The sequence below is a fragment of the Oncorhynchus mykiss genome, chromosome 10, assembly GCF_013265735.2.
Source record: "Oncorhynchus mykiss isolate Arlee chromosome 10, USDA_OmykA_1.1, whole genome shotgun sequence".
Lineage (NCBI taxonomy): Eukaryota > Metazoa > Chordata > Actinopteri > Salmoniformes > Salmonidae > Oncorhynchus > Oncorhynchus mykiss.
The window spans coordinates 49,966,238-49,990,858 of record NC_048574.1 but is presented as its reverse complement, the minus strand read 5'-3'; the positions used below and the strand labels follow the sequence as shown (position 1 = coordinate 49,990,858).

At 43.4% G+C, this 24,621-nt stretch overlaps 1 protein-coding gene across 1 annotated transcript; it reads right to left on the bottom strand.

The window, feature by feature from the left end:
• Nucleotides 1–1,118: 1,118 nt before the first annotated feature.
• On the bottom strand, nt 1,119–22,715 carry LOC110534202 (RAC-beta serine/threonine-protein kinase). The gene is made up of 14 exons (XM_021618922.2): nt 22,353–22,715; nt 20,971–21,135; nt 20,643–20,771; nt 20,286–20,397; nt 19,925–20,072; nt 11,847–11,978; nt 11,138–11,203; nt 10,939–11,007; nt 9,539–9,661; nt 9,043–9,171; nt 5,959–6,173; nt 5,663–5,750; nt 3,792–3,894; nt 1,119–2,925 (listed from the first exon to the last, which is right to left on the bottom strand). Exons 2-14 carry the CDS (start codon nt 21,014–21,016, stop codon nt 2,846–2,848), a joined length of 1,440 nt encoding a protein of 479 aa, XP_021474597.2. The 5' UTR covers nt 21,017–21,135; nt 22,353–22,715; the 3' UTR covers nt 1,119–2,845.
• Between the last annotated feature and the right edge of the window lie 1,906 nt (nt 22,716–24,621).

Sequence of the window (24,621 nt, the reverse complement as noted above, 5' to 3'; positions counted from 1 at the left end):
GTCACAGATACGGCCTACAGTAGCCTATATGTGGTGTTCAATGCAGGGCTACATTACATGAGACTATTAAACATGTTTTGCCATTATGAAGCGCTTGACATTAATAATATGTTTTATTTGATCTAACTCTATGGGCCAAATAGGTGACTGTCAATTGCATTGTATTTTGTTGTATGACGCAAGAAACCACCATAGAAAATAAAATGAATGATTAACACCATACAGATAATAAGACAATGTAAGCTACCCTCTGCCTATTTGTTAATTTGTATATTCAAGCCTGTTTAAAAATACAACAGTGCTCCTTTACTTAAGACATAAGGTTTTGTAGCCTGCATGTAGCTTGCATGTTTTGTCCTCTTGTGGGAAGCAGTAAATCTCCATTGCCGACATATACGTATCTATAACTGGGCTAATAACTCACTATCAAAGAATATCCACAAATGTGCACACGCGTGGCTCTGATCTGAAAAGAGCATTCACTTGCAGATGATTGAAAGAGTTCCTACATGATAGTGTGCTTGCTTTTTTATATAAGAAAGTTGCATATCCAACTGATAGTGTCCTTTCTGTCATTCTGTGAACCCTGTTCATTGCTCCTCACAGTTATATTTGTGATTCTTGGTCTGTGTTATTTAATCTGTCTGTGTGTTTGTAGGAAGTTGTGTGAGTGGGCCCATTTGTGTGTAGAAGAAGTTATGTTGACAGTAGTGATAGATTGTTTTAATTTTGCGTAGACTAAATAACTTAAACAGGATCCTTTACCCGTTGTAACAATTTACACAATTGACCATCGAGAAGGCAGGCCTAGAGCAGGTTCGCAAAAATCGCTCCTGGGGCCACGTTTTGTTTTTTGCAGTAGCGCTACACAGCTAATTCAAATAATCAGAAGTGGGTTGGCGACCATGGGGAATGCACGGTCTGGACGTGTGAGGGGCTGAGCAGTCTGTGCCATGAAGTGATCCTCGCTATCTGAGCCTTGTTACAGTTCCCGCCAAGTGAGTATGTTACGTGTGTGTGGGAGGAGGAGGGGTTATACAATACACATGCAAGCCTGAACAGACAGGTGTGACATGCATACAGGTGTCTCACACACACGGTATAAAACAAAAAAAAAATACATACAATGAGATCCTTTAATTGAAATAAGTCAGGGGAAACAGACTTTCATTTAGACATTTATGAATGGTTTTCTTAAACGAGAGTAGTAATTTCTTCAAAGGGGTCAGGGAAACAGCAAGGTGGAATAGAGAAAAGTTCCTCTCAGAAATGATTTCAAAATGGCACACAATGGACACAAGGCTCAGATGACTAACAGAACATTTGAGAACAACCTGAATCTCCTTGTCTCGACCAGCAACCGTCAGCAGTGAGACCAGGCAACGAGGAGCAGGCGTGATTACATTCAACACACACCTGGTGTTGTGACCAGAACGGCAACCCTTCACTGATCCACTCATCAATACCTGTGTGGCCATTTCTGATAGTACAGCAGATGTTTATGACAATTGAAAAAAAAAAAAAATACTTGCACGAAGCAACAAGATAACAATAAAACATACAAATCTTATAATTAGAGTAAAAGGAGGTCTGCTTAAGTATATAAGGCTGCGTTTACACAGGTAGAACAATTCTGATCTTTTCACTAATTGGTCTTTTGACCAATTAGATCAGCTCTGAAAAAGATCTGTGATTGGTCATAAGATATCAATTGGGCTGCCTGTGTAACCACAGCCCCAGTGCTCGTCGACCCTTGTAAATCATATGGCTGGTGTGTCTCAGAGCAGAGGTGTTGAGACCAGTCCTTAATTAAAAACAGGGTTTTACAAAATGTACATATACACCTTGTACAGTGATTCCCTAAATCCCATTCCTTTTCTCTGTAGCACTTGCTGTTCTATTCACAACGAGCAGTCAGAAACAAGAACGTAATACTAGTTCATTTCAGTTGATTACAGTTAAAATGGTAGTACTCTGTCCTGCATCTTCTCATATTCCAGAGTAGGTTCTTGAGTGTCGGAAACATCCGTGTAGTGTGACGTGGCAAATTAATCTACTTATACTCACCAGGCAAGTTTACGTCAATCAGCTAGCTCACACAAACACGACCGCACTCTGACACACACATGAAATGCAGACATTCAATTTTGTATCGCTTTTTCTCCAAGCATAGTCAAACACATTGAGGGAGAAACATCTTAATTGTTACCACCACCACCACAAATTTACCCCCCCCCCCCCCCCCCCAGTAGAACCACTTCAACACTATTGGTAACAGCTAGTTCCAGAAAAAGACCACTTGAATAAATCAGAAATATGACTCCTTATCAACTGTAACAATCGGGGGGGGGGGTGGTAATATTTTTTTCTCATTTTTGAAAATAATCACTTGTTTGACTTTTTTTTCTCTTCTACCCAGCTGTGTGAGTTACTGGGTTAGTGTGAGAGGGGCAAGGGGAGAAAGAGCGAGAGAAGAAAGAAATGAGAAATCAGTGCCTCAAATCTGAGGAGCAGTAGTGTCCTATAGCGCCACCTATAGGTTCTAGTCCTCCCTGTGCATGGCTGATGTGCTACTGCTGCTGCTGCTGCTGCTGCTGACGACGACATGAGGTACTGAAGTCCTGTGCAGTTCACAGGCTGCATTTGTGCATGACCATAGTGTAGGCGAAGTTTGAGAAGACAAGATGGCTGCAAGCCTAGGCACTTAGATCCCCGCTGTAACCAGAGATCCATCAGCCTGTGGTGTCTCAAGACTGCAGTCTTTTTTTTTTTTTTTACAAGTGTGGACGCGAGTGTGTGAGCTGATGCGGTATGGGTCTCTCCAGTGTGTGTATGGTGGAGACTGTCACTCTCGTATGCTGGCGGAGTAAGAGAACTGGGGGAAGTGCGCTGGCTGGTTGGGGTCCTCACAGTCCAGATTGTCATCTGGAAAACAGAAAAAACAGTGTCAGCGCCGTAACGTCGTCCCTGCTGGTGGCATAAAGTGGCACAATCACAATCAGGTTTCCATCCAACCTTTTTATGCGAGTAAAGTATGTTGGATAAATAAAATGTCACGACAGACGTGATGGAAACAGCAACAAAAAAAAACGTCACCAAAACTAAATACGCTAAACAATATTGATAGGGGGGGAAAAAATATCTATAGTTACATATCGGGATACTTTTTTTGACGATATATTGTAAAGACAATATAGCTAGTTGGCTGTACCTGCACCAAAAAGCATGTTTCATTCATAGCGTGTTCTCGATCTTTTTAAATAGCAAGACATTTTGTTTTCAGCACTTATTTACCTGACAAAAAAAAAAAAATAAAAAAAAAATAAAATGTGCGTGCGCCTGCTAATGTTTTTTTATTCGAGCAATATGTTTGGAACATCGAATCGCAATGCGTATAGAATCATGAGAATCACAATACATATCGGCACCTAAGTATCGTGATGTCCCTGGCAATTTCCTGCATCTTTTTGTGTCAGCAAAATTAATAATGCAAGAAATGGCAGTGGAAATGCCTTTATGCTCAAATATCCATATCAAAACAAACTTGGGAGTCAATGATTTGGTGTGTGGTCCACCCAGTACGACTCGGGAAAGCATGCCCTATTTTAGGCTATAGATAAAATAAGTTCTGAACTTCACAGGGTGGTGATAGTGCACAGTGATGAGCTTGATGCTCCTTTTGTTTTTATGTACATTTTAGAATACTTGCGTAAACATCTATCGCCAATTGGATGAAAATCTAGCTACACACTAATAAAAACACTTGCACACATAAACACACACAAACTCACACTTGTCTGGAGGTGTGACTGTGATGGTCTGTGCCGTGAACTCATCGTCAAAGTAGCGGGTGTCGGTCTCCGACGTCACCTGAGGCTTGAAGGGCGGAGTCAGCTGAGGTAGAGAGCAGAGATTGGCTAAATGGTCCAGAAGTAGACATCACAGCAATCACAGTACCAACCTTTCCTCTGCCATCTCAGATGACTTGTAAAACATATTGATATTGGCTGAGTTCGAGAGCATCAAATGGGTAAATTCTGATTGACTGCCATCTACAAATAATAACGATCTATGATGCAACCAACTCTGTGGCCTTATGGTTAAAGTGTCCGCCTGGAGATTGCTAGGTTGAGTCATACCAAAGACTCTGAAAATGGGACCTCATGCCTCTCTGCTTGGCACTAGTTTCAAGTTTTAATGTCACATTCACAAGACATCTGTGGCATTGAGACAAAACTGCCCATTTTAGAGTGGCCTTTTATTGTCCCAGCACAAGGTGCACCTGTGTAATTATCACATTTTACCAGCTTATTGATATGCCACACCTGTCAAGTGGATGGATTATCTTGGCAAAGGAAAAATGCTCGCTAACAGTCAAAAAAAGGGTGCAACATTTTAGAGAGATATTTTATTTCAGCTCATAAAACATGGAACCAACACTTTACATGTTGAGTTCATATTTTTGTTCAGTATAGGTGGGTGAGGGCAGTGTGACATGCAATTGAGATTGCGTTGTCTGTTATGGCAGTATGCAAATTAGATTGGGTCTAGGGCGTCTGGGATGATGGAGTTGATGTGTGCCATAACCAGCCTTTCAAAGCACTTAATGATTACAGATGTGAGTGCTACAGGGTGGTAGTCAATGTGGCATGAAGCCTTAGAGTTCTTGGGAACAGGAATGACGGTCATCTTAAAACATGTGGATTACAGACTCCGACAAAGAGAATATGCCTGCAATCTGATCTGATCTCTGAGAACATGCCCTGGAATACCGTCAGGCCCCGCGAGTGTTTACCTGATTAAAGACCCTACTCACATCGGCCTCAGAGAGAGAGAGATCACCCAGTGGTGGCCTTCACGTACGGTATGGTGGTGTTATTGTCGAAGTGTGCATAAAATGGGTTGAGTTCATCTGGTAGAGAGGCATAGTTGGGCAGATCACGGCTGGGTCTTCCTTTGTAATCCGTAATGGACTGTAGCCCCTCCCACAGGCGACAGGGTCGGAGCCTGTGTATTATAGTTCCACTTTATTCTTACATGGTCCCGTTGCTCGTTTGATGACTCTGCGGAGGTCGTAGCAGGAGTTCTTGTACTTATTCCTGTCCTCAGCAGTAGCCTCAGGGTTGTCTGTTATGGCCCCGTGTGCAGTAGCCCTGTCCTTTAGTTCAGCGCCAACCTCTGTGTTAATCCAGGGCTTTTGATTGGGGGAAGCAGCGAACCTTCACTGTTGGGACAACTATTGCCGATGCATTTCCTTATGAAGCTGGCGACGGAGGTGGTTAGCTTGTTGATGGTATCGTCAGTCTCTCTGAACATATTCCAATCATCAAGGAAAAGGACTCGGGATCCTCTCTGCTTAGCACTCAGCATTAAGGAAAATAATTTGCTTTAGGCCCTGAGAAATACTAGCACCCTGTCCAGGGGGTGCACGAGGGGTACTTCTACATCAAGCTGCCTCACGCTACAGAAACAAGTGATCGTCTCCTGCCCTATGGGGCGTTCTAGCTCAGACAAGGCTAACTAATTTACTTATTGATGATTCAAGGTCATTTGGGAATCAGTCATTCAGCAGTTGATGTCAAACAAGTGCAAACAAAATGACCTGGAATGCCACCATTTGACTGATTCAGTACCACTAATCTATCAGCCTATATTCACTCACCTTCCTATCTACCACATCCTGCCAGTTGATGGAGGTGAAGAACTTGTGGGACATCACATCTTTGGCATCATCTGGTCCTCCCCCTAACCTGTCAATAAACAACAGAATATCAGAGAAGCCAGCTCGATTCGCACCAGTATTTTCTACTACATTAGGGGCTGTGTGGGCAGGCCTGCAATCAATGAGCACACACACCTCTCTTGAGCAGACACCCAGCCTAACACAAATGGTGTCCTCCCTGAGCAGGCCAGTCAAACAGTCACACATAACCATATCCCAACCCCACCACGACGTACCTCTGCTTGGGGTCCTTTTTGAGCAGGCCTGCGAGCAGCGCCTTGCCCTCGGGGGCCAGGTTCCGGGGGAAGCGGATCTCCTCCATGAGGATGAGCTCAAACAGCCGCTCATGGTCCTGGTTGTAGAAGGGCAGCCGACCGCACATCATCTCGTACATGACCACGCCCAAGCCCCACCAATCCACAGCGCGACCGTAGTCATTGTCCTCCAGCACCTTGACGTGCAGGGAGGTAGGGGGAAAAAAACGGTCTTAGTCACTTTATGGGGGCCTTCGAAAAGAACTGTTCCATAGGCGATTGATGACATTAGCATAGAGTGGGATACCTCCAATCTAAATACTCACTGCGTTAAGATTAACTTTTTTTTAAACAATGGAGAATCAGTAGATAAGAGAACCAATCTTAAGCAGGATATCTGCAGGTTCCATGAAGTAGAATTTTAAACTTTAAGACCTTTTTAATGCCACTTGGAATACAATTTAATACCAATTTTGAGGTCTGCACACCACACAATTGCTAATATTCCTTTCCAGAAATTAGCCCATGTTAGCAAAAATAAGTTTAGGGCTGGCTCTAAAAAGGCTATAGATTACAGGGTTCATATTATCAGGCAGGCGTGTTATTTTAGCAATGAGCATTCTCCTGTAGGCTAAAGGATGGAAACTACACAAAAAAAAAAGAAACGTCCTCTTGTCAACTGCGATTATTTTCAGCAAACTTAACATGTGTAAATATTTGTATGAACATAATATTAAACGACTGAGACAAACTGAACAAGTTCCACAGACATGTGACTAACATAAATTGAATAATGTGTCCCTGAACAAACGGGGGGACAAAATCAAAAGTAACAGTCAGTATCTGGTGTGGCCACCAACTGCATTAAGTACTGCAGTGCATTCCACTCCTCATGGACTGCACCAGATTTACCAGTTCTTGCTTTGAGATGTTACTCCACTCTTCCATCAAGGCACCTGCAAGTTCCCGGACATTTCTGGGGGGAATGGCCCTAGCACTCACCCTCCGATCCAACAGGTCCCAGACATGCTCAATGGGATGAGATCCGGGCTCTTCGCTGGCCATGGCAGAACACTTGACATTCCTGTCTTGCAAGAAATCACGCACAGAACGAGCAGTATGGCTGGTGGCATTGTCATGATGGAGGGTCATGTCAGGATGAGCACCACATGAGGGAGGAGGACGTCTTCCCTGTAACGCACAGTGTTGAGATTGCCTGCAATGACAACAAGCTCAGTCCGATGATGCTATGCCAGACCATGATGGACACTCCACCACGATCCCGCTCCAGAGTACAGGCCTCAGTGTAAGGCTCATTCCTTCGACGATAAACGCGAATCCGACCATCACCCCTGGTGAGACAAAACCGCGACTCGTCGGTGAAGAGCACTTTTGCCAGTCCTGTCTGGTCCAGCGACGGTGGGTTTGTGACGTTGTTGCCGGTGATGTCTGGTGAGGATCTGCCTTACAACAGGCCTACAAGCCCTCAGTCCAGCCTCTCAGCCTATTGTGGACAGTCTGAGCACTGATGGAGGGATTGTGCGTTCCTGGTGTAACTCGGGCAGTTGTTGATGCCATCCTGTACCTGCCCGCAGGTGTGATGTTCAGATGTACCGATCCTGTGCAGGTGTTGTTACACGTGGTCTGCCACTGCGAGAACGATCAGCTGTCTGTCCTGTCTCCCTGTAACGCTGTCTTAGGCGTCTCACAGTACAGACATTGCAATTTATTGCCCTGGCCACATCTGCAGTCCTCATGCCTCCTTGCAGCATGCCTGAGGCACGTTCACGCAGATGAGCAGGGACCCTGGGCATCTGTCTTTTGGTGTTTTTCAGAGTCGGTAGAAAGGCCTCTTTAGTGTCCTAAATTTTCATAACTGTGACCTTAATTGCCTTCCGTCTGTAAGCTGTTCGTGTCTTAACGACCGTTCCACAGGTGCATGTTCATTAATTGTTTATGGCTCATTGAACAAGCATGGGAAACAGTGTTTAAACCCTGTTCAATGAAGATCTATGAAGTTATTTGGATTTTTACAAAATTATCTTTAAAAGACAGGGTTCTGAAAAAGGGACGTTTCTTTTTTTGCTGAGTTTAGTAGCATAGTGGCTAGGCTATAGATGGATGAAGCATGAGTTTGTCCATGTGCATTTGTTTAGGATACCCCTTCGAGATAATTCATTACAAACTAGCTAGATGACAAACAGTGTTCAGGAATGTAGCTTCGATACCAATACCAGCTTTGTATAATTATACTCAATACCATAACTGTGAAAAAATGCCTTACGTCAAATATACAGCACTGTTACTGTATAAAACACGTGATCAACTCTCCATCTGGAGAGCTAGGCCACTGGGTGTGCAGTCTTTTTATCCAGCACTGCTCAAACACAACCGAGTCAGCATAGCAAGGTCCTGTTGAGCAGTTGATTTAGAGTAGGGCTGGAACATAAGTCTACACGCCCAGTTAGGCTTGGGCGATATACTGTATAGGGGCGGCAGGTAGCCTAGAGGTTAGCGCATTGGGCCAGTAACCGAAAGGTTGCTAGATCAAATCCCAAAGCTAACAAGGTAAAAAAAAAAACTGTCCTTCTGCCCCTGAAAAAGCCAGTTAACCCACTGTTCCTAGGCCGTCATTTTAAATAATAATTTGTTCTTAACTGACTTGCCAAGTTAAATAAATAGACAAATCAAGATCCCGGTTGCCTAAATTGTTTTGTACTCAAGACACCTTGAGTTTTTATTTACATTTTGTTTTAATCTAAATCTGATTAAATATTTTTCATCAATCTATATCCATAATGAAAAAGCAAAAATTGGTTTAGAAATGTTAGCTAATTTATTAAAAATAAAAACTGAAAAATTACATAAACATAAGTATTCCGACCCTTTACTCAGCACGTTGAAGCAAGTTTTAGAAATATCTCAAGGATGATCAATGAAACCGGAAGCACCTGAGCTCAATTTTGAGTCTCATAGCAAAGGGTATGAATACTTATGTAAATAAGGTGTTATTTATTTTTAAGAATAACAATGTTGCACTAGCCATGCCCAGCACCGTGCCCTCACCTCCGGTGCAAGGTACTCTGGGGTGCCACAGAAGGTCTTCATGGTGGCGCCATCCGTGATACCTTCCTTACATAGCCCAAAGTCGGTGATTTTAACATGTCCGTCATTGTCCAGCATTAGATTCTCCAGCTGAGAAAAGACACCAGGATGGATGAGACATTAGAACAGAGTGCCTGGTGATGTTACTATCAAAGGTTACAGTTGAGTAAGTTAAATCAGTCTGCATCCTGAGAGAACACCGACTTATATGATGATCTTGATGGCTAGCTAGCAAAAGGAATCAGCCATCCAGGTCATCCCATTTTCAGGTGTCAATTGATTTTAAAAAGTTGTGCTTCACATGTCACACCAACAACTGTGAGAATGGTCAAATGGTACTTTTTGTAAACGTCTTGAGAATTTACACAAGGCATGATTATTATTACAATTTCAAAAAACTAAATCCTTTGATGTATGAAGGGAGCAAAGAGCAGGACAAAATCAACACAGTGCTTACCTTCAGGTCCCTGTATACCACATCACGAGAGTGGAGGTACTCCAATGCAGATACAATCTCAGCGCCATAGAAACGGGCCCGGTCTTCCGTGAACACGCGATCCCGAGACAGGTGGAAGAAGAGCTGTAGGGAAAAATACAGCAAGAGAGTGTAAAAAGGTGAAATTATTCATTTGAGATGCTTTAATATAAAAAAATGTCCTTGATTGCTTGAACACGATTTCTGCAACAGCCACTAAACTGCAAGTGTTTGCCAAAACTAAACATTTCTCTTGCTAAATGCACTAACACCATCAAAACTTAAAATACCTTTCACACTATCTGTGTGAACGCATGTGGTTGAATCATCAGCATACATGGACACACATTCTGTTTTATTCCAGTGGCAGCAGGTCATTGGTAAAAATAGAAAAGAGGGCCTAGAGAGCTTCCCTGCCATACACCAGATTTAACATGTTTGACATTATAGAAGATTCCATTAAAAGAAAACACAGTTCTATTTGATAGATAGCTCTGAATCCACAATATGTTATAGGTTGGATATCAAATGCTGCACTGAAATGTAACAGTACAGCTCCCACAATCTCTTTATCAATTTCTTTCTTTCAACCAATCATCAGTCATTTGTGTCAGTCCAGTACATGTGTGCCCTTCTCTAAGCTTGCTGATAGTCTTGTTAATTTGTTTACAGCGAGATCGCATTGCATTTGGTGAAACAATTTTTCTAAATGTTTGCTAAGAGCTGTCAGCAAGTTGATAGGTTTGCTATTATAACTAGTAAAGCCCGCTTTACCAGTCTTGGGTAGCGGAATGACTTCTGCTTCCCTCTAGGCCCGAGGGCAAGCACTTTCCACTATGCTCATATTAAAGACATGACAGATAGGAGTGGCTAGAGTCAGTTACCATCCTCCCTAGATTAACACCTAAATTGTCAATGAGAAAAGGTATTTTATAAAACAAACTAACACCCCTAGACCTTTGTTTGGTGACATGTGTTCTATCTGAATCCATCAGAATGGTATCATTCGTCATCAAATGGTAATTTCACCAGATCAGTGTTTCTTAATTCCTAGTTTTTTTCTCTCTTGTAATGGAGATTTGTGTCAAATGTTTTGCAAAAAAAGTGTTTTGCATTTAGCATAAAAACAATGTGAAATGACAAACTAATGTAGAAAAAAATAATAATAATTTTATATATATATATATATATATATATATATATATATATATATATATATATATATATATATTGGCCATACGTTTCAATCAGTGTTCAAACAATTGATAAAACTGTAATGACACATTCATGTTTGTGTGTGTGTGTGTGTGTGTGTGTGTGTGTGTGTGTGTGTGTGTGTGTGTGTGTGTGTGTGTGTGTGTGTGTGTCATTGGGACACCCACCTCTCCTCCGTTGGCGTATTCCATCACAAAACATAATCGGTCATGAGTCTGGAAAGCGTATTTCAGTGTCTGGAAGAGTGGAATGAGACAATTGATCAATTTCCCATCCCGCAAGCCCTCCTATAAATAAACAGCATGTGTGGGTGTTCTGTTTTGGACCAGCACACGTAATAGGTTGACAGTAACACAGAACACTCACTGTGAGGAAGGGATGACGGGTGTTCTGTAACACTCTGCTCTCTGTAACCGTGTGCGCAACCTCATCCTGGACACACATTTACACAAATCAGAGGGCCAGCCTTTCACAGCAACAATAAACACCAAAACACAGTACTTAGACCCTTAGCTTATAACTAATTATAAACTGGGTGGTTCGAGCCCTGAATAACACATCCTAGATCTGAATGAATTACATTCTTATTAAATACTTTTTTCATTACATAGTTGAATGTGCTGACAACAAAATCACACAAAAATGATCAATGGAAATCAAATTTATCAACCTATGGAGGTCTGGATTTGGAGTCACACTCAAAGCCACGGTACATCAAACCGTATACCATAACATTTATTTTTACTGCTCTAATTACATTGGTAACCAGTTTATGATAGCAATAAGGCACCTCGGGGGTTTGTGGTATATGGCCAATATACCACAGTTAAGGGCTGTGTCCTAGCACTCTACGTTTCGCATAACAACAGCCCTTAGCTGTGGTATATTGGCCACATACCACACCCCCTCCGGCCTTATTGCTTAAATATACCACTCACCACCTAAAAATGCCCTATACAGGACAATCGGACTAACTAGATTAGGCCTAATACCAAAGGATCGTAATTTCCCAATAAATTGATGGCCAGTAGTCTTCACCACTGTAAAGTGGTATAGGTTAGGCCTATTTCTTTACCTTAGCGATGATGACCTCCTTGCGCAGGATCTTCATGGCGTAGTGCATCCCCGTGGCTTTCTCCTTCACCAGGATAACCTTGCCAAATGTGCCTTTCCCCAGCAGCTTCAGGTAGTCAAAGTCACTCATCGTCTGACAACACAGATACAGGGTTGAAAATTCAACCATCTTATGTAACCCAGCCCAGCCAAACACATTGATGATGAACTATGATACTTTACAACAGATCATTCACACCATACACAAAATTGCCACATGGGATGGGGGGCATGTCCTTACCCAATATTCAGAACAGGTCAATTCATCCACCCCAATAATTTATTTAAAAACTATAATTGGTTGGGGGCCACATGGAGGTCGGGGGGCCCCAGCTAGCATATGAACAAACTATACTAAATTACACTACTCAAAAAAATAAAGGGAACACTAAAATAACACATCCTAGATCTGAATGAATGACATTCTTATTAAATACTTTTTTCTTTACATAGTTGAATGTGCTGACAACAAAATCACACAAATTACCAATGGAAATCAAATTTATCAACCCATGGAGGTCTGGATTTGGAGTCACACCAAAATTAAAGTGGAAAACCACACTACAGGCTGATCCAACTTTGATGTAATGTCCTTAAAATAAGTCAAAATGAGGCTCAGTAGTGTGTGTGGTCTCCACGTGCCTGTATGACCTCCCTACAACGCCTGGGCATGCTCCTGATGAGGTGGCGGGTGGTTTCCTGAGGGATCTCCTCCCAGACCTGGACTAAAGCATCCGCCAACTCCTGGATAGTCTGTGGTGCAACGTGGCGTTGGTGGATGGAGCGAGACATGATGTCCCAGATGTGCTCAATTGGATTCAGGTCTGGGGAACGGGCGGGCCAGTCCATAGCATCAATGCCTTCCTCTTGCAGGAACTACTGACACACTCCAGCCACATGAGGTCAAGCATTGTCTTGCATTAGGAGGAACCCAGGGCCAACCGCACCAGCATATGGTCTCACAAGGGGATCTCATCTCGGTACCTAATGGCAGTCAGGCTACCTCTGGCGAGCACATGGAGGGCTGTGCGGCCCCCCAAAGAAATGCCACCCCACACTATGACTGACCCCCCGCCAAACCGGTCGTGCTGGAGGATGTTGCAGGCAGCAGAACGTTCTGCACGGCGTCTCCAGACTGTCACGTCTGTCACATGTGCTCAGTGTGAACCTGCTTTCATCTGTGAAGAGCACAGGGCACCAGTGGCGAATTTGCCAATCTTGGTGTTCTCTGGCAAATGCCAAACGTCCTGCACGGTGTTGGGCTGTAAGCACAACCCCCACCGGTGGATGTCGGGCCCTCATGGAGTCTGTTTCTGACCGTTTGAGCAGACACATGCACATTTGTGGCCTGCTGGTGGTCATTTTGCAGGGCTCTGGCAGTGCTCCTCCTGCTCCTCCTTGCACAAAGGCGGAGGTAGCGGTCCTGCTGCTGGGTTGTTGCCTTCTTGCCACAGCTCGCATTGATGTGCCATCCTGGATGAGCTGCACTACCTGAGCCACTTGTGTGGGTTGTAGACTCCGTCTCATGCTACCACTAGAGTGAAAGCACCGCCAGCATTCAAAAGTGACCAAAACATCAGCCAGGAAGCATAGGAACTGAGAAGTGGTCTGTGGTCACCACATGCAGAACCACTCCTTTATTGGGGGTGTCTTGCTAATTGCCTATAATTTCCACCTGTTGTCTATTCCATTTGCACAACAGCATGTGAAATGTATTGTCAATCAGTGTTGCTTCCTAAGTGGACAGTTTGATTTCACAGAAGTGTGATTGACTTGGAGTTACATTGTGTTGTTTAAGTGTTCCCTTTATTTTTTTGAGCAGTGTATATTCACAGGTCACCAAATAATTATTGTTTTGCAATGAAGGTCTACAGGAGCCTCAACAGCACTCTGTAGGGAAGAACCATGGTGTAGCCGGAGGACAGCTAGTTTCCATCCTCCCCGGGGTACATTTCCTTCAATCCTAAAACCTAGGCGGCTGTTAGGTTCTAAATAGACAAGAGTAAAAACTAACAGACAACTATAAAAAGTTCAAACCAAGTTTATTCACCCAATGAGTCAGACAGCTGAAGAGACAAAGACATGTTCCCACCAGCACAATTGTATATATACACACACACCACACTTTAGGTAAAGTCTCTTCCTCTTCGCTAAACATTACACCTTTATTGCTAGGCAGGAAAATAATGTTGGTAATAAACGGTTCCTTCTCCCTTAATGTGACCTGACCTCGGCACCCATTCCTCACTAATCCACAGCTCTCCATCCTTATCCGTGACCGCAACCATGTGATGGCCTTTCCCTTACTCGGCAACATTCCAAGCCCCTGGCTCATATCCAAACTTAATTGACTCCAACATATACATTCATCCTACAGATAACCATTCACTTTTGGGGTAGAAACCAGACTGTGGGCCTTCTCCTTTCCATAGGATACCTGATGTCTAACAATAAGATGTTCAGACAGAACATAAACGTTCTGCATTCCCCTCTCTCCCTCCATACCATGAACAAGGATATTCATATTTCAAGTTTAGAAGTCTATAAGAGCTCTTGCTGACATGTCCACCCAATCAAAAGATCAGAGAATGGATCCAGTACTAAAAGCAGAAACTACTGCTAGCTAGCCCTGCAGTTCATAAAATGTGGTGAGTAGTTGACACAAAGGAGAGATGTTTTTGTCACTGACTTAGCTAGCAAATGCAGCTAGTCATTTTAGCCTACTCAAACACCAGGATCAAACAGAAGCATGCTATGTTAGCTAGCTGACTATCCAACACTGGAACTCTTTCAAGTCAAGGTAAGCTTTTGATTTTATGAATTTATTGCCACCGGGGCCTGCTGATGTAACTGCTAAACTGCTTGATGACGGTACTGCATGATTGTAGCAAGTTTACTAACGCGTTAGTTCTAGTAGCTATGTTGACTAACTATGACGTAAGCTAATATAATACGGATAATAAATGGCACCGAAGGAGATGGCTGCTGTTTTACGATCCCATAACCAATTGTGCTATTGTGTATGTTTTGTTTTTAGTTATTTGTAACTTATTTTGTACATAATGTTTCTGCCACCGTGTCTTATGACCGAAAAGAGCTTCTTGATATCAGGGCAGCGATTACTCACCTCATACTGGAGGAATTCTTCAAAGAGTCGGACGGGAAGGATTTACCTCGGACGCTCGACAGGGCCCTCACTGTCATTTGAGGGAGGAAAAGACATATCGTGGACAACGGTCCGGGTGCCTTGTAAGGATTTGTCGCAGAGAGGGTAATCTACCTTAACCGTCGGTCCTATTAGCCAACGTACAATCAATCGATAATAAAATAGACAAACTACGAGCATGTATATCCTACCAACAGGACATTAAAAACTGTAATATCTTATGTTTCACAGAGTCGTGGCTGAACGACAACATGATTGCCATACAGCTGGCAGGTTAAGCTTTTTTGGCAGGATAGTACAGCGTCTTCTGCAGCGGCCTATGTATATTTGTAAACAAAAGCTGGTGCACAAAATCTAAGGAAGTCTCAAGGTTTTGCTCGCCTGAGGTAGAGTATCTCATGATAAGCCGTAGACCACACAATTTACCAAGAGAGTTTACACCTATATTTTTGATACACTAAAGACCATTAGCAAACAGGAAAATGCACTAAGACCGCACTCAATGAGCTGTATACGGCCATTAGCAAACAGGAAAATGCTCATCCAGAGGCGGCGCTCCTAGTGGCCCGGGACTTTAATGCAGGGAAACTTCCATTCTACCTAATCTCTACCAGCATGTTAAATGTGCAACCAGAAGGGAAAAAAACTCTAGACCACCTTTACTCCACACACACAGAGAGACACGTACTAAGCTCTTCCTCGCCATCCACTTGGCAAATCTGACCATAATTATATCCTCCCGATTCCGGTTTATAAGCAAAAACTAAAGCAGGGCGCACCAGTAACTTGGTCAATAAGAAAGCGGTCAGATGTAGCAGACGCTAAGCTACAGGACTGTTTTGCTAGCACAGACTGGGAAATGTTCTGAGATTCTTCCGATGGCATTGAGGAGCAAACCACATCAGTCACTGGCTTCATCAATAAGTGCTTCAATGACGTCGTCCCCACAGTGACCGTACGTACATACCCCGACCAGAAGCCATGGATTACAGGCAACATCCATACTGAGCTAAAGGGTAGAGCTGCCGCTTTCAAGGAGCGGGACTCTAACCCGGAAGCTTTTAAGAAATCACGCTATACCCTCCAACGAACCATCAAACACGCAAAGCATCAATACAGGACTAAGATTGAATTGTACTACACCGGCTCCGATGCTCGTTGGATGACGCAGGCCTTGTGAACTATTACAGACTACAAAGGGAAGCACAGCCGCGAGCCACCCAGTGACACAAACCGACCAGACGAGCTAAATTGCTTCTATGCTCGCTTCAAAGCAAGTAACACAAACATGCATGAGAGCACCAGCTTTTGGGATGACTTAATTATTCACAAGGCCACAGGGCCTGACAAATTACCAGGACGTGTACTCCAAGCATGTATTCACCGACATTTTCAACCAGTCCCTGATTGAGTCTGTAATACCAACATGTTTCAAGCAGACCACCAAAGTCACTGTTCCCATGAACACTAAGGTAACCTGACTAAATGACTACCGACCTGTAGCACTCACGTCTGTAGCCATGAAGTGCTTTGAAAGGCTGGTCAATGCTCACATCAACACCATCATCCCAGAAACCCTAGAACCTCAAGTTTGCATACCGCCCCAACAGATCCACAGATGATGCAATCTCTATTGCACTCAACACTGCCCTATACAACCTGGACAAAAGGAACACCTACAGTTGATCGGAAGTTTACATACACTTAGGTTGGAGTCATTAAAACTCATTTTTCAACCACTCCACAAATTTCTTGTTAACTATAGTTTTGGCAAGTCGGTTAGGACATCTCTGTGCATGACAAGTAATTTTTCCAACAATTGTTTACAGAAATATTATTTCACTGTATCACAATTCCAGTGGGTCAGAAGTTTACATACACTGTGCCAAAGACTGTGCCTTTAAACAGCGTGGAAAATTCTAGAAAATTATGTCATGGCTTTAGAAGCTTCTGATAGGCTAATTGACATCATTTGAGTCAATTGGAGGTGTACCTGTGAATGTATTTCAAGGCCTACCTTCAAACTCAGTGCCTCTTTGCTTGACATCATGGGAAAATCTAAAGACATCAGCCAAGACCTCAGAAAAAAAATTGTAGACCTCCACAAGTCTGGATCATCCTTGACGGTACCACGTTCATCTGCACAAACAATAGTACGCAAGTATAAACAATATGGGACCACGAAGCCGTCACACCGCTCAGGAAGGTGACGCGTTCTGTGTCCTAGAGATGAACATACTTTGGTGAGAAAAGTACAAATCAATCCCAGAACAGCAGCAAAGGACCTTGTAAATATGCTGGAGGAAACAGCATAAAAGTATCGATATCCACAGTAAAACAAGTCCTATATCGACATAACCTGAAAGGCCGCTCAGCAAGGAAGAAGCCACTGCTCCAAAACCGTCATAAAAAAGTCAGACTACGGTTTGCAACGATCGTACTATTTGCTGCAAGAGGGACTGGTGCACTTCACAAAATAGATGGCTTCATGAGGGAGGATAATTATGTGAATATATTGAAGCAACATCTCAAAATATCAGTCAGGAAGTTCAAGCTTGGTCGCAAATGGGTCATGACCCTAAGCATACTTCCAAAGTTGTGGCAAAATGGCTTAAGGACATCAAAGTCAAGGTATTGGAGTGGCCATCACAAAGCCCTGACCTCAATCCCATAGAAAATGTGTGGGCATAACTGAAAAAGCTTGTGCGAGCAAGGAGGCCTACAAACCTGACTCAGTTACACCAGCTCTATCAGGAGGAATGGACCAAAATTCCCCCAACCTATTGTGGGAAGCTTGTGGAAGGCTACCCAAAACATTTGACCAAAGTTAAACAATTTAAAAGGCAATGCTAACAAATACTAATTGTGTATGTGGACTTCTGACCCATTGGGAATGTCATGAAAGAAATAAAACACCATAGTGCCCTCCATAACACCATAGTGCCTTCAAAGCTCATCAATAAGCTAAGGACCCTGAGACTAAACACCTCCCTCTGCAACAGGATCCAGGATGTCCTGACAGGCCGCCCCCAGGTGGTAAGGGTAGTTAACAACACATCCGCCACGCTGAGCATCAACATGGGGGCCCCTCAGGGGTGCGTGCTCAGTCCCCGTTCACTCATAACGTCCCCGTTCACAGTCCCCGTTCACTCATCACTCATAATGGTCAGGCACAACTCCAGCACCATCATTAAGTTTGCCGATGACAACAGCGGTAGGCCTGATCACGGACAACGATGAGACAGCATATAGGGAGGAGGTCAAAGACCTGGCCGTGTGGTGCCAGGACAACAACCTCTCCCTCAATGTGATCAAGACTAAGGAGATGATTGTGGACTGCAGGAATAGGAGGACCGAGCACACCCCGATTCTCATCGACGGGCTGTAGTGGAACAGGTTGAGAGCTTCCTTCATGTCCACAACACCAACAAACTATCATGGTCCAAACACACCAAGACAGTCGTGAACAGAGCACGACAAAGCCTATTCACCCTCAGGAGACAAGACATGCCATGTGTCCTCAGATCCTCAAAAGGTCAACAGCTGCACCATCGAGACCATCCTGACTGGTTGCATCACTGCCTGGTACGGCAACTGCTCGGCCTCCGACCGCAAGGCACTACAGAGTGTAGTGCGTACGGCCCAGTACATCACTGGGGCCAAGCATCTGCCATCCAGGTCCTCTATACCAGGCTGTGCCAGAGGAAGGCCCGAAAAATTGTCAAACACCCCAGCCACCCTAGTCAAAGACTGTTCTCTCTGCTACCGCACAGCAAGCGGTACCAGAGCGCCAAGTCCAGGTCCAAAAGGATTCTTAACAGATTCTACCCCCAAGCCATAAGACTCCTGAACAGCTAATTAAAGGGTTACCCAGACCCCTCTTATGCTGCTGCTCTCTGCTATAATCTATGCATAGTCACTTTCTCTCTACCTACATGTACATGTTACCTAAATTACCCCGACTAACCGGTACCCCCGCACATTGACTCTGTACCGGTATCCCCTGTATATAGCCTAATTTGTTATTTTACTGCTGCTGTGTCAAATTATTTGTTACTTTTATTTTCTACTTATACATTTTTTACTTAACACTTATTTTTTAAACTTCTTAAAGCATTGTTGATTAAGGGCTTGTAAGTAAGCATTTCACTGTAAGAGCTACACCTGTTGTATTCGGCGCTTGTGACAAATAAAATGTAATATGATATGATGAAAACGATGTAGGCTGTGTGTAGCAGTTATGATATTAAGGTTTAAGCAATTCTACAACCAAAATGATCCTGCGGTTTGTATGTAGCTGCTATGAAAGTTAACTGTTTGTGTGTGATCAAGGGTTTATTAATTTCACAGATGCTATTAAAAAACGTTTAGTAAACAGAAGCAAATGGAATGAAAGAGAAACATACCTACATTTGTCCAATAGAAACTCTCGTTTGCAACTGTTGGGACTAATGATTACACCCTAGATCAGCTAGATGCAGGCAAGAGTGTGCAAGGCGGTATTGAATGTGTTACTGTCTACCCATGACGACATATTTTCTCTCAACTTGTGCACATACGTTGTAAACTTTCAGTCATAAGCTAGGTTGTAGCAACCTCATGATATGTATATGGAACATTCTAGTATCATGTAGTAGCCTAAACCTATCGATGTTACATTGAGCTGGGTGAATGGAATATGCTGGGTGAATGGAATCATCCAATATGCTGTAATAGAAATAAGGCCATGCTCATAAAAAATGGATCATCCTCCCTCATCTTAAAAATGTCACTGACCGCCACTGGTAGGAACAAACCAGGATTTAGCACCCAACCATATTGGAAGAATAATCTGAGTGAACATGTTGTCTATCATGTCATAGAAACACACTCACCACTTTGGAGCGGATCTTGGACATGGCCACCTCCATCTCCTCCATGCTGCTGTTGTCGCTGGGGGAGCCAAACAGGTCCATGGGCTCTTCCTCCTCTCGCACCTTCAACCCATTGGCCACCGCCTGGATGGCACGCATCCACTCCTCTCTGACACACACACACACCCAAATAATGTGCAATTACTACACCATTAGTGAGCTTGTAGAATTCCTTCAAATCACTTTTGCCGATGACTTACACAGAAACATATCCATCCCTCCCTCCACCTCTATGTAGAATGTTATCCCTCCTCCCCACTCTTATCTACCCCTTCCATCGGCCCATTCTTACACCTCATAGTTGCCCCTATCCCCTCCTTACCTCTCTGCATTGCTTTCTACATGGAAGGTCCTCTCGATGACCGTTGTCCACTGCAGGCAGCGGATAACGAATGTGTTAGGCTTGGGCCGCTCTGTCTTCATCAGCTGGCATTCTGGGACAAACGGGGGGATTACAGCATTACAAATGTTTTAATGCCGCAATCCCGTGTTTTTACCTCATTTAAATTTGTTAAGTGTGTGAAGACCCCCAAAGCAACATCTAGCCTTGAAAACACAAACATTTAATTTAAATGTTATGTACAGAGGTGGCACTAAACACCCAGCAAAATAACAAACACTGCCGGAGGCAAGAGCACAAGACATCAACAATAAAGTTTTCCCTTTGAAGGACCCTCACCTCCCACTGAGAAGTTGTTGAGCGGAGACAAGCTCTGGACGGACAGCTCAGGCTTCTCTTTGTAGCCGATGAAGGAGCCGTCACTCTTTAGGATGAAGTAGCGCGGCCTCCAAGTCTTAATGTACTCACCTGCACAGAGAGACAAGTGGGATTGAGTATACACCCCCTGAAAACTCTCATATAGCCTCGTCTGAGGTCAGCCACAATGTACATTCAGTAGCAACTACATACAGCCTGGAATGGTTGTTTCTCTGCCTGGCTTTGTCAGAAATTGTGTTTTGAAAGTGATTATATTAGCTGTGAATAATAATAAATTGTGTGTCCTTACCTCTCTTGTGGAGCCATCCTTCTCGGACTACGCTGACCTCATTCATAGTCAAGGGTGGGATGGTCGTGGAAGGGGGTAGGGGAGGGGAACGGGTGGGGTTAAGGGAGGGGGGCCTGAGTGACTTGGACTGTCAGGAGGGTGTCAGTGTTTACAATAACCCAGCACCTAGACAAACAAACCACAACATGAGAGGAATATTAATGACAGCTAGCCTATATGAGTTTGTAAGACATAGGTTAGCCTACACAGAGTATGAAGAGATGAGCAGAGATTAACAGCATTTTGCATCCAATATGATTTTCCAGACAAAATTATTACTGGCACCTAACCTTTCTGGATGAATGACAAAAAACGACAACTTTTATTAAGCATGGCTTATATTTGACGCTGGGGCAAGACTTTATTGGTGCTGCAAAAACAGATAGATCAAAGAAATGTGCCAGAGGGTACCAGTAAGCACACGAGCATGGCTGGGAGGGAGAAAGTGTTGCAATGGGTGTACAGAGAGCATTAGAGTTCGAATTGGTCAGTTAGCTTGGCTAGCAGACACCGTCAAATCAGCTGTTTAACATATAGCTAAAATAAACACTGTCCGACACTAATAAAGATGGCAAATTAGTTAGCTAGGCTACATCAAGTTTCAGGCTGACTTGAGACGCTGAGTCAAGACATGCTGGAAAAATCAGGCTGAAACTTGATGTAACTAACGTTAACGTGCTACAGCTAAACAGTTAACATTACAGTTAGCTAGCTAACTGTAGCGCAGTGGCTCCAATCAAGAACTTCTCGGTTTTGTTGACAATCAACGGATGGTTGATCTGTAGCTTGCTAAATTTAAATAGTAAATTGAAACGGCATGGCATAAACTGTCTAAATGTTGTATTGACACTTCTATCTGTAAAGTTAGATAGGCTATTCCTGTTTTTGGTAAGCAGCACACACGGCACTAGCTATGAACTCTCTCATCATAGCAGGTAGCTAGCGTTAGCTGACAAGCCCAGCTTCAACTATGTTTGGACGAGGACTGACAACAACACCTGTCACTTTCCCACCCGCAACCGAAACTAAAACGTAAGGTACAAATGGACCTTCTTGGCAACAACTTGGCGATTTAGTGACTCTTGAGCCAATATTGAAGAAATAAACATCAGAAAACTCCAAGTTAACTGTTAATGTAACATTTTACGTTAGCTAGCTAAACTAGCTAACAGTTATAGTAGCTAACTTCCATTAATACTCCCCACCATGGGCTGGTATTAGGGTTCATCGGTGTCTACATTTTCCCCCTGTCAACCCTGCAACGTTACAAACAAGGCTATCTCAGCTAACGTAGCGTTGCCCTTTTTTTCTCTGCAGTGTAGCTTGCTAACGCGTAACGTTACCTGAGTTTCGACCGTTTTCTGCGGTGGCGTGTTTGAGTCAGGGTGCACTAATCTTCTAGTATGTACGCAGCAGAACAGTAGCAAGCTATTTGCTCTTTTAATTAAAATGACCAAAACTGTAAAAAGTATAAATGCGTATTTCTAAGCTGTTTTCTCTCCACGTTGTTCTTGTTTAGGTCCGTTTATTTTACAGGCTCAATCCAATAATTTACAGGACATCCGAGAAGGAATACCCCCCCCAAAAAAAGTGTACAAACGGAAATGACGCAGACGGGGTACGTATTTACGGGCGTCAGCCTGAGCAAGAAGGCATATCAAACATTGTTTAACCAACCCAAGATATACCAGAGCCTGTCATTTCCTATGGGAAGAAAATAATCTGAACAAGCAAGGAGGTAAAAACAAGCAAGGAGGTGGTCAGAGCAAAGCACGAGATAGCGAGGTCCTATTGGCGCGTTCTAGCATTATTTGCATATTTCCACCTACTCTGTGAAGTGCGCTTGTGCAATAACTATATTCGCCCTTGCACTCCTTCTAAACAACGGCATTTTTGGAAAAAGTTGCAAAGGATAAAGTTCACATAGTTTAGTACACTCTGTTTGTTACAGATTTTAGTTTCGGAAACAGAAAACTCTATTGAGATCTCATATTTAAATCGAGGAGAAAATGTGCAGAAAATCGGTCAAAATTAATCCCGCACCGTCTTCTCCCACTGCAAGCTTCCTCTCTTCACCAAATTTGGTAGTGAGTGGAAACGCCAAACGGATGCTTCACATTTATATATCCGGCGAAATATCTGGCCATTGTTATAGCCGTGGACATATTCTTCTTTAAATTTGTATTGGCGGATCACAACCAACTGAAATCGCCACCTACTGGACTGGAGTGTTCATCTATTTCTCTTCTCTTGCCCTGTGTTTCCGCCTACTGTTCTGGAGTGTGAATTCTTTACACTTTGTGACACAAAAAGGGAAGTGACAAAAGATAGGGAAAAAGGAAGAAAAATTGCCATACCAACAGACCCTACACCCATTAACACCTCACCATTATTCCACTACTTGTCCCTATCTGATTCTACACTAGGCTGGCGCCCCTGGGAGGACGGGACACTATTGTTCAACACATCTTGTAACTCTTCTGCAGTAAAATCTCGTACACACAAGTACTTCTCTGCAGCTGCCACCACAACATCTATTTACTGTGATTTATGTTCAATTTCACAGTTGATAACCATGGCGACCTTACTGAAGCACATGTTATTGCTATCACTCTATTGGCCTCGGCCTATTCACAGGGAGCCTCTTAGGATCCCTCGCCCTGAACCCATCTTCCTCTACTACTCTCTTCACTGCCTCATCATATGATACCTTTTGAACTACTCTGATCCTGGCAACCTCAACCTGCCTTTCTCTCACCGGGCACTTCTGATCTCCAGGACCATGGGTATCCCTACAATGACTGGAACGAATTGCAAAAATCACTGAAGCTGGAGTCTTATATCTCCCTCTCTAACTTTAAGCATCAGCTGTCAGAGCAGCTTACCGATCACTGTACCTGTACACAGCCAATCTGTAAATAGCACACCCAACTACCTCATCCCCATATTATTACTTACCCTCTTGCTCTTTTGCACCCCAGTACCTCTACTTGCACATCATCATCTGCCCATCTACCACTCCAGTGTTAATGCTAAATTGAAATTATTTCACCTCTATGGCCTATTTATTGCCTTAACTCAATCTACTCTTCTACATTTGTAAACACTGTACATGGATTTTTCTAATGTGTTATAAAATCAAATTTTTATTGGTTACATACACATGGTTAGCAGATGTTGTGCGTGTAGCAAAATGCTTGTGCTTCTAGTTCCGACTGTGCAGTAATATCTAACAAGTAATCTAACAATTTCGCAACAACTACCTTATACACACAAGTGTAAAGGAATGAATAAGAATATGTACATATGGATGAGCGATGGCCGTGCGGTATAGGCAAAATGCAGTAGACTCCTTGCTGTCCCCAGTCCACCTGGCCGTGCTGCTGCTCCAGTTTGAACTGTTCTGCCTGCAGCTATGGAACCCTGACCTGTTCACCGGATGTGCTACCTGTCCCAGACCTGCTGTTTTCAACTCTCTAGAGACAGCAGGACCGGTAGAGATACTCTGAATGATCGGCTATGAAAAGCCAACTGACATTTATTCCTGAGGTGCTGACCTGTTGCACCATCTACAACCACTGTGATTATTATTATTTGACCCTGCTGGTCATC